The following is a 17,407-nucleotide window of genomic DNA, read 5'->3' on the forward strand; positions in this document are numbered from 1 at the left end:
AGGTACAACAACAGTGTCAGGAACCCAGGCTGGGTACAGTTAGGTTAGCCAAGACTCAGCTTGTAGAAATGCAGCTGGATGAAGCAATCTTGCTGGGCCTTGACCTCAGGTGATGAAGTACAGAGCAAAGGGAAAATCTCTGCCCAACCACCTGGGTGTAATCAAAGACGTACTCATTTGATATCTACTGCAACTTTTATCAACGGGCAAGAGAAGGAAATTTTGTTAAGACAATATTATGTTGTAAAGTTTACTAAACAGTATACTTTCTGTGAAATATTATATTAGCTATAGGCACATGCAGTCATCTACCATTCAGTAGTCATCAGGTATTTCAGCATAATTCAAAGCAAAAGGTTAAGGTTACTCATAACTTAAGTTTGTTTTCCTTGACCTCTGAAGAATATGATTCTTCTTATACAAGAAACACTTCTGCAGTGTCCAGCAAACCATCAGACAAGCTCGTATTTTATAAGGGTTTGGTTTTTTTTGGTGTGTGTGCACTTTTGTACTTCCATGTTTTTTGAGCTTTACAATTGGTCTGTCTTCAGAATACTTTCACACCCTCTTTAGAAAACAGATGGAGGACAGTTGAAAAGGAGAAAAAGGCAATCATTTCACAGAATCTCTCTCATTGGAAGCTTCAAGAGCAAGAAATAGGACAATGCCCTATGAATACACTAAATTCCCATCTTTTCTCTGTTTACTCCCCCATCCTTTAATCCACTCCCTGAAAGTGCTATCACATGTTTCTTAGAAATAAGTATCCCGTTTCCTGAGTTTTCCCACTATTTATAATTTCCTAATGTAAGTAGAGAGCTTTGATAAAGATGGATTAAAAGATGCTTTCCCTCGCATCCAAAGGCTAAATACAAATTGATAGTGATTTGTGTCATGTCAAGATGAATCATTGATACATCGTTTCCTTGAGCTACAAAACACTAATTCTACCCTGCACTGTTATGAGGCAAAAGCACCTGGCAGGATAACCAGACTAAACTTGTGGATTTTAGAACATTCAGAAAAGTTGAACTTTAAATAAAATTTCTCAATGTCAGAACAGTAGAGCTAGGCTCATTAGACAGGCTCAAAGCAACACAGCAGGAATACAGGCTTTAGATTGTTCTGCTGCTACCTCAACTTTGACAGCAAAGAGCTACTTGTCTTGCTTAGTACAAACCAAAGATGTCAGTGGAGGCCATCAAAATACAAAACAGGAACAATGCCTTTGAATTATTTCCCTATAGGGATACAGAGCAACTGCTAGATACTAGTAATTCAACTCTGTTGCATGTACTTTGGTGCACATTCTGCTGCAAGAAGGCTAAATCTGAGAAGCCCATTTAAGGGGGCAAACTAACTTTGACAGAGATCACTGCATTTGGCAGAGAGCTACAAAACCTGGTGTTACATGAACATCTCTAATCCTCCAAAGAAAAAGCATAGTTACAGCAGAAGGAGGTCTTTGAAAATCCTTAAAGTACAGTCAAAGGAAAACAGAAGTTCCTTTTACAGAAATTTCTCCGTGTAGTCTATCCCAACTGTTTCCAAAACAAAAAGGATGAAGTTTTGCTGGACTGTGACCCACACTGCATGGTCAACAAAAGAGGAGAAAAGTCTAAATCTTGTATTAGCGATTTCTTTCTCTTCCTCTACAGTCATAAACATACCAAGTTCTGGCCATAGCTTCAAGAATCTCCTATATTTCAGAATACAAAAGTGATTTAGCGCTTCTTTTTCTTCCTGGACACTAGAAAATTGATCTCATCATGCATGCCCTTCACTCAAACAACATAAAAGAAACAAGACGAAACATACGCAGAATGACATCTTCCTTGATGGAGTGACTTCACTTTCCATTCCTTCTTGATGTTGCAACAAAATTTTAAGTTGATTAACTAGGAAGAGATAAAAAAAACATTATAACAAAAAAGATTTAGTTGTTTTTAATTGAAATTAGTACAATTTCTAACAATTTTTAAACTATTTGCTTTCAAGAGTAATTTTACCTGCGTGACTGTGCCGCAGTTCCTGCCAGGCTGCATTCCTGCTGCCATCATTGCCCCTGTCCACGAAGCACTGGTCAAATCTAGCTTCACCCTCATCCTCTGCAAGCTGTCTTTCCTCTAAGGCATATTTCAGTTGATGGATGCTTTCACTAGCACGTTCTGAAAAAAAAAAAACCCACATTATTAGCCACAATAAATAACATAAAAGAAAGTATTTACTGACTGGTAATTTAATTTGCAAAAAAAATGGGAGAACTAAAAGCATTCGGCATCTGTCTAGCTTGACTACTTGATCTAAACTCAGCCACTCCAGTGGCAATTACCTAATGCAAACAGTTAAAACAAGTACTGTATGTCAGAATTTGCAGAAAAAATATTTACTACATTTTCAAAGAAGCTATAAATACCATCCTAGTCTTTCAATAAATTAGGACTCTGCAGGAACACAAGTAGCTACTATTAGAAATCCCCAGCAGAGACAAAGTTTCAACAACTAATCATGTACTTGACCCTGAAATACTTCCTAGCATATGCAGCTTTGATACTTTTCAATGAACCTAAAGCTCATGCTATATTTCATACAATGCGCAAGACTCGGCACCAGGAACAGCTTTTTTGAATTCTAATGATGACACCGCACATGACAAAGCAACATCTAGAACAACTGAAAAATATCTGAGTAAATTAAATAAAAACTCAGCAAATTGACTCAACATAAACCAGTGATTGAATAAAGATCGATAATCCCTGAACAAGTTCGAAAAATAAATAATAACACTCATCATTCTGGAAAAAAACAAAACCAAAAAACCTCCTTCAATAACCAACCAAATTACTGTGAGGTGATACAGTAATGCTCTTTTCTCTTTTTCTTATATTATTTTTTTTTAATTATTATTTATTTCATTCATATGACTTCACAAAAATCAAAAGCTTTCTAACCATATGCCATATCACTCCAATACAGCTGAATATTTCCAATATGCCAGAAAAGAAACTTGAGAGATTTGTAGCTAAGAGATGATGATTGGGTTGGGAATCGGAAAATATGGGCTTGGTTTTAAATAATGATACTTCTGGTTCATACTGTAGGACCTCAGGCAATTCATATTATGTCTTTCTTTCAGCTGCCTGTGTACAAATGGAGATCGAGTATTTAGTTTATCTTCCCTTTAAGCAGCATATATACTAACAAGAAAAGACAGAGCAATAACTTAAGTAGTATGGCTTTATGCAATGCTCAGCAAAGCAGGATCTCTAGGTTTGACTATAATATCAAGTGAACTGACAAAATAACCCATACATCAGTCACAGAGCATACATGTTCAGTGAGACAGTCCTCCATCACAACTCACAGCCACTTTATCAGGAATATACGATGACATGTTTCTTCCATTTTTCTCCAAAGTAATGCCACTGTCATTTGTAACTACCAGGCAAAACTACCCTGAGTCAGAGAGGCTTCATGAATAGTTAAGTTATTAATAATTAAAACAAAACAACAAACCAAAACCAAACCCCCCAAGCTCTCAAAACCTTACTTCACTTTCAGAAACATAAAATCATGGCTGTTTTCTTCATTTAGCCCTGAATTCTTCAGGGAGTTATTCTCCCCTAGGACTACAGCATATAAAACACTTAGGTATAGATGCCCACAGAACAGGAATTTCACTCTTGCAAGACAAGGCTTATAAGGTAACATCTTTTATTGGAGCAACTGCTACAACTAGAAAAATGGCAAGCTTTCCAGCATATATGTTCTTGCTTTATTCTTATGCGTCTGTGAGATGTAAATTCATATGACATGTAAATAGCTAACCAAAAGTATTTTCTCATAGGCAAAAAAAGCTTAACAAAAATTCAAAAACATCCAGAGTTAAGCATTTGCTAGGTACAATTCAGAAGACATGCCTCAGAGTATAATATACGCTGTTGGTTACAAATGTTAATAGCTCCTTTCTTCCAAGTCAAAAAGTGAATAGCAGTTCAAGTCAGAGAACAAAAGCTAGATACGTATTTCTGCCTTCACTATATCTGTCTTTTTCAAGTTCAGCTCATCCTGATTGAAGTTGGAAAATTGACTTTTCCCCCCCACTGTAATGGTTTTCACAGTCCTTTTCAGTCTTTTTGTCTGCTTGGTTGTAACTTACCAATAGCTTATGAAATACAAATACCCTCCCCCCAAACATCACATTTAAGAACATGGTTGTCAGTCCAGCATGCCAGACATCACTCACTTTTTAGCGATTCTAGTTTTTAATAAAAACCTGAGACACTTCTGACATACGAATCATCTCTCAGCGTCCATTCTTTAATCCCAGTCATGACTAGCATCACCTCTTTTGATTTTTGGCTACTCCATCCTTTAACCAAGTTAACATAAAATAAAATATTAAACATGCATTCTAAATAGTCATAATTTATTATAATAAATTCAAACACATTTCAGAAGGCAATGAGTCAAAGAGGAGTTTAGGTCAAATATTTATCTATTCACATACTTGGGGTGGTCAGTCACTGAAAGAGGCTCCCCGGGGAAGTGGTCACGGCACCAAGCCTCTCAGAGATCAAGAAGCATCTGGATGATGCTCTTAGTCATATGATTTAGTTTTAGGCTGTCCTGCAAGGAGCAGGGAGTTGGACTCAGTGATCCTTATGGGTCCATTCCAACTCGAGATATTCTGTGATTCTATTTAAGTTATTCATCCATTCTTGAGTGTTCCAGGATGTTATGAGGGTGGGAGAGTTAATTGAGAAATGGTAGAAGTATGTCACTGATGCAATGGCTTAAATATTTAGCAAACTATGCTGCAACTACTTATTGCCAAGAAGAGTTCAATGTCAGTTAAGGTATTATGTGATGTGTCCTCTGATAGCAATAAAATTGCTTCATTTCCCCACTCACTGTCAAAGAACCCTAGAGTCTCAATATTTGTCTCTATAGCCAGCGAAGAACAACAAAACAAAGCAAAACCAAACAGGCTCATATACAGTTTTTCCCAGAACTTTTCTCTCTCTGTAATATTATGGCTTCTAAACTCCAAGCTACTACTTTATCCTTGAAGATAACATAGATCTTATGCTATGTCCTCTTCCATGAACATAGCGGGCAGTAGTAGCGTAACACACTGAAATCATTATCAATGGCACACCAATGTCTACTTTTCTTGCCTACACTTTCCTGATTCTGGAATCACGTCACCACATCTTTTAAAGCTTCACCACACATCTGCCACAGTTTCTGAAAAGCTTGCTGATTTCCAAATTACAAAAGTTCCTGCCACAAGCAAAGCATTCACAAGTGGGAACCTGGGAGTTAGGAGCTTCCGATGTTCTGTCTTTACATTCAATAGGCACCGAAGAGCTAACATTTACTTCAGTAAGAGTTGAACTGGACATTAAAAGTGAATAAGTACATTATAACATTTTTTTCCTAAATAAGGGACATAATTTCGGGCATTAGGATAAAAGAAGATGCATTGCCAAGTGGGAAGGTACACATTTGTTGTTTCTGCCAACGTAAAAATATTCTTTTAAAATATAAAATAAGTAGAAAGAACCTCTGTGTTGCAAACTACTGGACACCAAAGAACCTGTGCTTAAAGACAACATGATTATTTTGTAATGAATTTAGAAGGCATTAATGTTTAAGACTCACACACTCAACCCAACTTTTTCAGTTAGGCTATTCCTGCAATAGTACATTTTATAGAAACAGGGCCTCAGTAAAAACATACTGCAGAAAACTGCTCGCATGCAGTACTGTGATTTGCACATCAAAATTCAATAAAATCTGAACATGTATTTCCATTGTATGATAAACTTCATTAATGTTTCCTGTAGGAACAACTGAGGATATAAATGAAAATGGACTTATCTGGATTGAAACTTCAAAAAATAAATTTTATTTACTATATAGCTCTTTGGTTTTCAGTGTTTAAAGGATCTGAGATGATTATGAAAAATGGCGGGCTAGCAACAAAACCTGATGGATCAAACCCAATACGTCAAAAAAAAAAAAAAAAAAAGAAGCAACTGCTCCACAAAACCGCTGTCAAGTTCTGTCAAGTTGTCAACTATAACGTATAAATCACAGGCAGTACTTGCCACAAGGGACAGGAATAACCTAAGGCCTCAGCAATGGGGAGGGCGGTAGATGTGGTCTACCTTGACTTAAGCAAGGTGTTCGACACGGTCTCCCACAGCATCCTCATAGGGAAGCTTACGAAGAGCGAGCTTGATGAATGGACAGTAAGGTGGATAGAAAACTGGTTGAAAGACAGAGCTCAGAGGGTTGTGATTAGAGGCACAGAGTCTAGTTGGAGGTCAGTGACAAGTGGTGTTCCCCAGGGTCAGTACTGGGTCCAGTCCTCTTCAATATATTCATCAATGACCTGGATGAGGGGATAGAGTGCACCCTCAGCAAGTTTGCCGATGACACAAAGCTGGGGGGGTGGCTGACACACTGGAAGGCTGTGCTGCCATACAGAGAGACCTGGACAGGCTAGACAGTTGGGCAAAGAGGAACCTTATGAAATTCAACAAGGGCAAGTGTAGGGTGCTGCACCTGGGGAGGAATAACCCCATGCACCAGTACAGGTTGGGGGCTGGCCTGCTGGAGAGCAGCTCAGCTGAAAGAGACCTGGGAGTCCTGGTGGACAACAGGATGACCATGAGCCAGCAATGTGCCCTTGTGGCCGAAAAGGCCAATGGCATCCTGGGGTGCATCAAGAAGAGTGTGGCCAGCAGGTTGAGGGAGGTCATCCTCCCCCTCTACTCTGCCTTGGTGAGGCCGCACCTGGAGTACTGTGTCCGGTTCTGGGCTCCCCGGTTCAAGGACAGGGAACTGCTGGAGAGGGTGCAGCAGAGAGCTACCAAGATGATTAGGGGACTGGAGCACCTCTCTTATGAAGAAAGACTGAGGGATTTGGGTTTCTTCAGTCTGGAGAAGAGAAGACTGAGGGCGGACCTTATCAACACTTATAAATACTTAAAGGGTAGATGTCAGGAGGATGGGGCCAGGCTCTTTTCAGTGGTACCTGGGGACAGGACAAGAGGTAATGGGCACAAACTTGAGCATAGGAAGTTCCACCTAAACATGAGGAGGAACTTCTTTCCTTTGAGGGTGGCAGAGCACTGGAACAGGCTGCCCAGAGAGGTGGTGGAGTCTCCATCTCTGGAGACATTCAAAACCCACCTGGATGCGTTCCTGTGCAACCTGCTCTAGGTGACCCTGCTCTGGCAGGGGGGTTGGACTAGATGATCTCCAGAGGTCCCTTCCAACCCTAGGATTCTATGATTCTATGAATGTCATAGCTGACCAAACACCTATTAGAAAGAAATACATTACTGCTTATTATTTCAGAGACAGCAGCAACCAGTGATCCTAACCTGGGATCAAGACTATAGTGTTCTAGGTACAAAGATATTCCTACCCCTCAATTCATCTAAACATGACGGCAACTGTGGACTAGATTAAGTTCAGTTAAGCATAATGTTTTACACAAAACCAATCGGGCCCTGACTGAAACATTCATTAATGTTCAAAAAAATGCATGCCGTACATTCTACACACTGAATAAAGATACTTCTCTGTCCTGAAGGATGCATTGATCTCTCTGGTTATTTTGAATACTCACTGAACTACAAAATCTAAGTATTACACTATGAAAATATAGTATAGATATTCTTTTTACAGCGAAGTATTTTTGTATAAATATAATTGGAAGAATTTTGTATTTTTTTTTATGCAGGAATGTCAGTACCACTGCTGAACAACAACATTTTTTTTTTTTTTTTTTTATGTTGGAGACACAGTACAGATCCATTCAACTTGTCAAAAAAAGAAAAAAAAAGATAAGGGTGAGAGTCAGGGCACTGAAGTAAAATACAACACAGAAGAGGTAGCTGTATTTCCTAAGAAGTAATCAGCTTGGGGAGGAGAGAAAGGGGGGAGAAAAAAAATATCATTGTGAGAACAATTTGCCACTGAAGTGAAAACAGAAAAAACAGAGAAGGCATTGAACCGCGTTTGCATTGCCTAAACAAAAGATGTTTTTTCAGACACTGCCCAAGACTGTCTATAAAAAGCACTCCTTTAAATGAAAGCACCAAAGCTACCTCATTCATGAACTCAGAAATGCCATAGAAAATACTCTGGGAGCTAACGGAGACCTTAGCAAAGGAACCAACCATCCAAAACAACAGAATTGCCTGAAAGACATGGAAAATAACTCCAGCTGGTAGAAGTGTTAAGCAACATAAAGTGAAGAAAAACTACAACTGCATGAAAAAGTTGCCATAAGTCTGTCATCTAAAGCTAATGGTCCGGTTCTAATAATGTTTACAGGAAGATGACTAGAAGTTACTGGTGGCTATAATTTCAACAAACGGGTCACTCTCTGATATCCCATGGATCCCAATCAGAAAACAGCCCTAGGAAGTTAGAGAAGGAATTACACTGATTCTTTAGGTCTTTAAAAAAAATAACACCATAGAATTTATGTGAAACAGTAACTAACAAAACAGACAACTGGACCAGTTAGTGAAAACAGAAAGATGATGCCTATTTAAAGAAAATTTTACTGTCCAAAAGTATATCAACTTTGACTTTGTTTCTATCGACACTTAGAAGTCTAAAATAGTAGTGTTTCAGCCAAATAATTGCTTAAAAATACTGAAACTGAGAATTTGTTTGTAACTTTTTATTGTGTTTGTGCAGTCTTGGAATTTACTTTACTTACCATTCCGATATGCAGCTATTCTTCTTTATTGGTTGCCAAATACAATTGTGCTACCATGCTACTAACATACCAAATGGCAGCTTTGAGACTGAAAGTATGCTATCAATCACTACCTATGCTGATAGGATTTTACATATAAACATTCAACAATAACCATGACTGATACCAGGCTGTTCATTAGCCAGGCCTCAAAAAGTCCTAAGCACAAATACAAGTTGGGCAGAGAACAGATAGAAAGTAGCCCTGAGGAGAAGGATTTGGAGGTGTTGGTGGATGAGAAGCTCAAGATGAGCCAGCAATGCGGGCTTGCAACCCAGAAAGCCAACCACATCCTGGGCTACCTGAAAAGACGCATGGCCAGCAGGTCGAGGGAGGTGATTCTCCCCCTCTAGTCCACTCTGGTGAGACCCCACCTGGAGTACTGCATCCAGTTCTGGGGCCCCCAACATAAGGGGGACATGGACCTGTTAGAGCAAGTCCAGAGGAGGACCACAAAGATGATCAGAGGGCTGGAGCACCGCTCCTATGAAGACAGGCTGAGAGAGTTGGGTTTGTTGAGCCTGGAGAAGAGAAGGCTCCAGGGAGACCTTACAGCAGCCTTCCAGTACCTAAAGGATATGTGCTCTGTTCAGCAGAACACTTAGAAACAATTGCCAAATAAAAATAAAAAGCCTAAGCCAAAAATTTACAATTCTAGGTTACCATTTACAATTTAATTCTTAGCTGCTTCAGTGTCACAGCTAACTTGGAGAGCTGGTAACTGGGCCACATACTCATTTTTCCTAGGATGGCTTTGACTTTGAATCTCTCCTACTTTATTTTTGGAGTCACATAAAGCAGCCACAGAATGAAACTTCATTTGTAGAAGTCTTATATTTTTATCTGTTCCTCTTACAGCTTGCATCTTCATTCTCTGAAATTACACAGGACACTGACTCGGTAACACAGTGGAATACAGAATGCAATTTCCACATTTTCTTAGGGTAGATTTACAAGATGCCTGTATCAGGCACTGTGCCTAAAAAGTACGGTCTCCCCCTCCTTTGCTCCTCCCCAAAAGTGACCCAGTGCTGTTTACTAAACAGGCAGAAAAATCAACATAAAAAAAATAAGATAACACTTCTCTGTCCAAGGAACCAGGTGAATGCTAGAAACAAAGAAGTGGGCTCTAAACAGTCTTCTCCCTATACTTACTGCTGTTGGGAGAAAAGGGGAAAGTAGCAGGAAGCCATTACACTCTGCTCTTGGCATTGGTGTAGTAGAAGGCCCATTGGACATTCACACTGCGCCTGCCAATTTTCAGTATTAACGTGAATACAATAGCACAGCTCTTACTCTCCTTTACAAAATACCTCTATTCCCTTGAGAATAACTTTTTTATTATCTCCTAAAGACTTTGAGGTTCATTTGAAATGGTTTCAATTGTGGGAAAGTTTACACAGTAAATAACCCCAACTGTACAAATACCACCCTCGTAACTCCGTATTACACACAACATTAAAGATTTTTGTTATACAAGGTCTACACTATTCAGGAAAAGCCCTGTTACAGGACCTTTGTTATTTCATCAGAACCTCTCTGTTGGGCTCTAAGACCAGTTCTGTCTTAGTCAGGTTTTCTGGTCTGATTTTCTGTCCTCTGGCCATTAGACTCAGTTTACTGAACACCCGGGCTCCCCATGTGCCAGTCTTCTGAGGGATTTCCCTTTACAACAAAGGAAGCTGCACTGCAGTAATCGATTGCTCTTTGAGAACCTACACACCCTTTCATCAAACTGAATAAGGCTGTAAAATGATTCTTCTGATCTCCAGCATGGGTGGCAGTAACCTGTTCCACCTATCAGCCTATCTAGGTCCAGATAACGTCAAGCATTACAGGCAGTTAAGAACGTTCTAGTTCAAAACAATCAAATAATGCCCAAGGCATGCCACCTGAAATTACAGAATCCAGATGACAAGAATGAGCTGAATTTGGAGAAAACCTATCCTGGCACTGTATGGAAAAAGTCCATTTTTTCCAGAACGGAGAAGAGAAACAGTGACCAGAATGTCATGGTTTTAAATTATTTTAAAAAAGTAATGGACCCAGTGTAAGGGGATCCAGTCAGAAATAGAGAAAATGAATATAAGTTGTATGAACAGAATACATGCATCCAATAATTTCATACAGTGAGCTCTAACACTAGTCTTATAAACAGTTAAACAGCCCAAGATGCAAAATTTTTAAGAAAGGCTCTTTGAAGATACAAGAGAATTAAAGAGGTCACTCACAACATCCAGGTAACTTGGTACAAAGGCATGCTTCAAAACTACACATATCAAAAGCCTAAAAGCTTATCACATCTATGAAGATATCAACATATATGACAGTCCCCAATCACTCCAACAGGTTTTCTAGTTGAAAGAGAAATTCCTTTGAAACATTTAAAATGCACAAAGAGCCTAAAACAAAAATCAGGAAGATTGGAGCTCTGTTGCAAAATGCTACAAAAGCATACTTTCATGAAAAACCTGGTCTGAAGAAATGAACTATAAAGTCCTTACCAAGCTTACCAAACTACACCCACACAAGAAGTATTAAGCATCCTGAAATTATGGTAGGTTTGGAGACCAAAGGTTTTTGGCTTCACCCGCTGTTACCCCCTAAGCAAGCTGAGAATGTTGCATTCTGCAGGGAGTCCAGGTGGCTCAACATAACCACTGTATCCAACGATGGCTGTATCCCCAGCAGGATGGGTGCTGAGCAGAGCATGCCACCTGCACACTCAGATATTTAAAGGCACCAACACATCTGCACATCTCCTTAGATGAGGATGAACAGAAGACATCTGCCTTCTCCACTGCCTGCATACCACCTTTTGGGCTTGCCAGTAATCCATACTGCCAGCATTCACTGGCCTTCATTGCCTAAAATGAAAAGGCAGGTCAACCACTGAGCTATCACAGGAGGAGACCATCGATTTATAAAATGTTTGAGTAACAGTGTAGCCTCTTCCCACATCTGCAAAAAAGCAAGCAAACAAGCATGAAAAAGTATTCTAGGTAAAAGATAATCACAAGCACTCTAAAAATAAACGTCTTGTGAAATACACCAAATTTCAGACATATTGGTTGAGCTTGTACTTATGCCTATGCAGAAATTAACAAAAACCCTTAAAGTGTGGCCTTTCTAAATGAAGCTATGCCTCTGTGACTGACAATACTATCTTGAAGCAGAAACACACTGCCATTAGAAGATTTATAAAGCGGCAAAATCGTATGTGTTCAACTATAGTTTTAAAAATCCAATTTATTACTCCTCCTTTGTCAATAAAAGTCATAGCAGAAACCCTTTGCCTCCATGAAAGTCCAAATCCAGTACAGGAAAATTATCTCATGGTTTTCCATATTCATCCCCAGAAAAAGGAGACATGACACAGTACTAAGATAACTCATGTCTTATGTGTGGCAATTCATAGGTTTTTATTCATTGTTTTTACATATCACAAAAGGAACTCTATGCATATCAAGAGATGCTCTGATATTTGTCACTTTAACTGTTCTACCTGTAAGTGCCGAGCAGCAGCTACATGCCCACTTAATTTACAGAAGTAAATAGAGATGATTCTTCAAAGTTCTATCTTCTGGAACAAATAAAATCCATCCTCAGCGCAAAGAACTGATGCTATTTTGAGAAGGGAATATAAAATACTTGCTAAGAGTCAAGTATCAAGTAGCTATTAAAAATATTTCCATTGTTTTATCTTTTTGCAATGACGCTTCCTATATTGCAACTATACATTTAATTCAATAGCATCACAACACGCGATGGGTAGGCACCACGTCTGGAACACAATTTTTGGCACCAAGTGGGGTGACGTACCCACAAATTATCTACTGGCTTTCTTCAGAATTTGGACGCTTACTTTGACTAGTCAGAGACAGTCTGAAGTCTGGTAAAGCCCAGGTGTCGCAGCTGAGAGACTGAGGTGCTCTCTGTCAGGCTATACGCAATGCTTCTTGGATAAGAAGGCAGGTATGAAAACAGCTTATGGCATGGGAAATAATCGCTCTCGTAAGAATCAGTTTGCACCCACTTCTACCTAGAATTCGATGTTTCAATATCTTAAATCAACAAAATAAAAATAAAAACAACAACCAAAAAACACTAGAAGAGGCAGGGTCCCTGTCAAACCCAAGCTACGATCAGACGACTACCTGTGACAGCATTAACTGCACCACCGATCGGGCTTAGGGAGGACCAGACGCAACTTCACTCCCGTCGCCCGCTGCCTCCCTCCCTCAGCCCGGCGGCTCTGGAGAGCGGCGGGAGGGCCCGGCCCCCGCGCCGCCGGCTCCGCACAGCCCCAGCAGCAGGCGCTCGGCGGGACAGGGGACAGCCGGGTACGGCGGAGTCCTCCCGCGGAGCCGGGCAGAGGCTGAGGGGAGAGCGGCCGGCGGGAAAAAAGCAGCCGGACCCCGCCCCGCCGCCAGCTCACCTCGGAGCCGCCTCTGGTACCGCTCCAGGGACTCTTCCAGGGCGGGTTCCCCGCGGGGCGCCCGCATGAGGACGCCGCCGGCTCCCGGGGAAGCAGCCGGTGGATAACAGCAGTCCGGACCCGGCTCCGCCTTCCTGTGCTCCGCAACCGCCACCGGCCCCCGCAAGCACCACAGCGTGGGCCGTTGCTACCCGCCGCCGCCGGTCTCCCGCCGCCACAGCGCGGGACCCGCCACGCCCCCACCTCAGGAAAACTACAGGTCCCAGCATACAGCGCGCCGCGCGGTGCGCCCTGGGAGGCGTAGTCCCCACCGGCCTCCCGTCTCCCGCAGGCCGTGGCGGCAGGCGGGGCGGCCGCGGCCTCTGCTTCCCCCTTTGTTGCGGATTGCGCGCTGCAACTCGCGCCTGCGCGCAGGGTGGATCTTCCGCCGACGTCCCCGAGCCAGCAGCGGCTGGGGATGGCGCAGGTCCAGTCATGGCCGAGGTGGGAGGGGGAAGAAGCGGGAGGCGCTGTTTACCTCCCGCCGGCGCATGCGCAGTGGGCGCCCGGCGCGGAGCAAGCTATTGTCTGGCGCCAGCGCATGAGCAACTCGGCCCCTCCGCCGCTCGGCTCTTGGCGCCTGCGCACTGCCTCCCTTCCCCCCCCCCCCCCCGCATTGTGTGCGCTCGGGCGGCGCCTGCGCAGTGCCGTGCCCCGCGGTGCCCGTTAGCCGCTATGTGCTGGGAATAACGTCGGAGCCGTTGCCGTAGGGACACCGACCGGAGCGCCCCGCCCCCGCCCCGCGGGGATGCCGGCTCAGTGAGCAGCGGCGGCGGCACCACCACACCAGGGACGGCCCCTCCCCGGCGCGGCGAGCTTCCTCGAAGGGGTGAGTGAGGATGCTGCCGCTCCCCTGGCCGCGGGTCAGGCGGGAGCCGTGACGCGGAGAGGGGCCGGGGGTCGCGCCGCTTGTCCGCCCCGCCATCTGCCCAGTGTCTATTGTGTCAGGCGGCCCACGCCCGCCGGGCCCCGGCGCCGAGCGGTGGGGGCTGCGCCCGGCGGAGGGGGCGGTAGCGCGGTGGGGGCAGAGCCCGCTCCCGCTCCCCCTCCCCCGTCGCCGCTCCGCGCCCCCGCCTTCCCGCAGACGCAGCGGGGGGCTCCGCCGCCCCGGGGGCATCGGCGCAGATTGCGGATGCGGGCGCTGCTGCCCGATGCCGCTGCCCGCCTCTCCCTGCCCCGTTCCGCCCCGCCGCCGGCACACCCACCCACCCGCCCGCCCGCGGCGCGGGCAGCGGGGCTGCGCAGCCTGCCGTCCCCTCCCCCCCGCCGATTTCCGTGATTCGAGCGGACGTTTGCCGAGGTTTAATTTTATTTATTTTTATTTTTTTTCGATTACCCCTGTTTCACGAACTGCCCCGGGGCTGGAGGTGGCGTGTTTGTCCGGATGTAAAAATCACGACTGCCGTTCATTTTGAGGTGCGGTGATTCCCCCCCCGTCCCCTCAGAACAATGTCTTCTGAGAAGGGTGACGGAGAAAATCAGCTGGGTTTGCCTTTTCTCTTACTGCGTATTTCCACCCAACGAATATGCGGGTCTTTCGCGTCCAGAAACACTCCCCTGAAGGCGTGATCTTTTCTTTCTTCAGGCTCTTCCCAGGGGAAAAAAAAACCAAACAAAAACTAAAACAAAACAGTAACACAAAAACGTAAAATAACCTTTTTTGTGTGTGTGTTCCCGGTGGAGAGACGCAGCGCCGGGCCCACTTTGTCTTTCCGGCGTGGAAACGAAGGGGTTACTCTGCGCTAACAAAAACGCGATGGCGATTTTCGAGCAGAAAGCGCCTTGTTGCAGCAGAGCAAGCGGAGCGGCGGGGCGGGCGGGCGAGCACATCCACCACCCTCTCACACACGCCCCCTCCGCCCCTGCGCGCGACGCCTGGGCGCTCGCGCGGCGGCGGTTGGGCGCTCGCGCGGCGGCGGTTGGGAGACGCGCGCGCGTGTCCGCCGTTGTCCGTCGGGGTGTCGAAGGTGTTGCGGGTACCAGCCCAAGGGGGCCCGGCGGCAACGGGGCCGGGGATGGGGCGTGCCAGCCCTCGGGGCGTCGTTTTGGGCGGTTTTATGACGAGCTGACAATTAGTCCGTCTGCTCTTAACGGCTTTACATCAAAAAAAAAAAAAAAAAAAAAAAGATGCAGATGCTGTGCTGATGAGTTGAAGATACACAAGAATTACGTTCTTACGACGAGAGATTACAGATAGCACCCACTGATCTGCGCTTTGAAGAAATTATTTTCTTCCCAGTGAAAGCAAAGGTACTCATAAAATATTTAACTACTTTGAAAGAATAGAGCCTGTTCTAGCACTGCGATGATCATCTTTTCTGCCTTTGGAATGCCATTCAAGACGTTGTGACAGTGTTCTTGGCCCTGGGCTTGCCTGTGTAAAATGATACGTGGGACGGGAGAGTTTTTATAAACTGAATTTAAGACATGATTAAATATGCTGTGATTTCCTGTGATTAATTTCCTCTGGGAATTACTTTATGTCCAGATGCTGAGAAATCTGTCTCACTGGAACTGAACTCTGTTAGTGTGGAAGCTCCTCAACTTTAAATTTTGTTTAACGGGGAAAAAAGTTAAACATAAATACCACAAAGAATCTCCCTTTGCTCTTTGATTATTATTTTTTTAAAGACTTTGTCACTTTCATGTAAATGTTTTGTTGTTGTTGTTTGCTGGTTTGGGTTTGGGTTTTTTTTTGTCTGAAAGGAGGTCAGGAAGGCTGGCTGAATAGTGAGAATAGTGTAGCTGAGGATACACAGAATGTTGTCAAAATCCCAGGAATCTAAAAGTTATTTGTAATGGATCAGATAAAAATACTTTCTTTAATTCCTTTAAAGAGAAACATTCTGACATAAAAGTTGCTACCAAACTTACTTTATCATGGTATTGCAATTTTTTTTGACAGGTGACTGCTTCCCATATCTATTCTAACTGACTTTTGCAAAGAAGAATGGGTTCTTGCTATATTGTGCTTCATCAGCTGTAATGGACTTGGCAGGCAGAATTTTTTAACAATTCTTTGATAATGTACAAGCCGTAAAAGGACTGGGTTAGGAAAGTGAACTGGAAAAGTCTATGTTCACAAATAGGTGGGAGTTAGGAAGCCTTCTTGAGTGACTAGAAGGAAACCTGAGGCATGAGTAGCTTGCGAAATTGATTTTGAAGTACTGTTTCCAGTTCTTGCAGATGCAGGAAAAAAGTATTTAATGTATATTGATACCATAGTATCTCCTTGAGTCTCCTAAAAAGACAGTTTCCATGTCAGCGCTGCATTTCTTGGCTTTGCAGGCAGAATGGAACTGAGATAAAACAGATCTTTTTTACTTTAGCTAGAAAGCCCAGAAAATCTGTGAAATTCTGTTTTCCTTGAGAAAATTTTGAACAGGGGTGTCAGGCATTGAATCCATGCAGATAGCAGAATTTACTTGCAGAGATTCTCATATCTGCTTTTAGCACTTCTGGGGTTGTAAAACGACACAATGGCATGCACTTCCCCCTCTTTGAAGAACATGCTAGATAATGTGGTAAAAATTTATGTGGTTCCGACCAGGAGACTCTTTGAAATTTGAGATAAGAACGTTTTTTGTTACTGGGGGATGGAGCTTCAAACTTGCTAGCTGGGAGCTAGCATTAGATAAGTGTATCTTTTCTAAGGTACACATCTTCACTGTGCTAAGTGAGCCTGTGGGGGTCTTTCGTTGTCTATTAGGTTTATAATGCTCTTACCGAATGCCTGCATTTCTTCCGTTGTAGTATTGATCATTGTGTATCTACACATTTTCAGTGGACTGGTCTACAGAGAGCAGCTTCCTTCAGTGCACAGTGCTAATGCTTTCCTGGATCAGAATTCATCCAGTGCACTGAATGAGGCAGATGTCCTGGGGAAAAAATAGCATGTGATTCTGTGACTTAAACTGTAACATAATGCATGCAAATTAGACTGGGAAGAGAGTACAGACTACTTGTTTAAAGAACTTTGTGTATCTGTTGTACAGTTATACAAGCCTAAAAATACTGAAATAAATTGCAAATACTTGGTTCATTCTTGTAGTTTAGTTTCTCCTACTTTACCCCAAAAAACGTGGGAGGCCATTTTTATTTTACAGGTGCAGTTGTAGGTAGAATGACCTTTTTAATTA

General features: G+C 43.2%; 2 protein-coding genes across 12 annotated transcripts in view; one reads left to right on the top strand and one right to left on the bottom strand.

Annotated features, from left to right (window-relative positions):
* The window catches only part of SDCCAG8 (SHH signaling and ciliogenesis regulator SDCCAG8), a 114,347-nt gene extending 100,601 nt beyond the window's left edge, over positions 1–13,746 (bottom strand). For 5 of the 7 annotated variants that reach the window (XM_054194065.1, XM_054194063.1, XM_054194064.1 and 2 more), the window contains exons 1-3: positions 13,230–13,461; positions 2,010–2,168; positions 1,819–1,898 (exon numbers count right to left, since the gene is read on the bottom strand). In XM_054194065.1, coding sequence (XP_054050040.1) covers positions 1,819–1,898; positions 2,010–2,168; positions 13,230–13,296 — 306 coding nt within the window. In that variant the 5' untranslated portion in view covers positions 13,297–13,461. The other 2 variants (XM_054194070.1, XM_054194068.1) reach the window with 2 other exon arrangements.
* A 139-nt stretch (positions 13,747–13,885) lies between these two features.
* The window catches only part of CEP170 (centrosomal protein 170), a 105,588-nt gene continuing 102,066 nt past the window's right edge, over positions 13,886–17,407 (top strand). For 3 of the 5 annotated variants that reach the window (XM_054194951.1, XM_054194953.1, XM_054194954.1), the window contains exon 1: positions 13,886–14,097. The gene's annotated coding sequence lies outside the window, so the exon portion shown is untranslated. Of the gene's footprint in view, positions 14,098–15,161; positions 15,519–17,407 lie in introns of those variants that run through there. The other 2 variants (XM_054194955.1, XM_054194952.1) reach the window with 2 other exon arrangements.

The sequence above is a fragment of the Rissa tridactyla genome, chromosome 3 (genome assembly GCF_028500815.1).
Source record: "Rissa tridactyla isolate bRisTri1 chromosome 3, bRisTri1.patW.cur.20221130, whole genome shotgun sequence".
Lineage (NCBI taxonomy): Eukaryota > Metazoa > Chordata > Aves > Charadriiformes > Laridae > Rissa > Rissa tridactyla.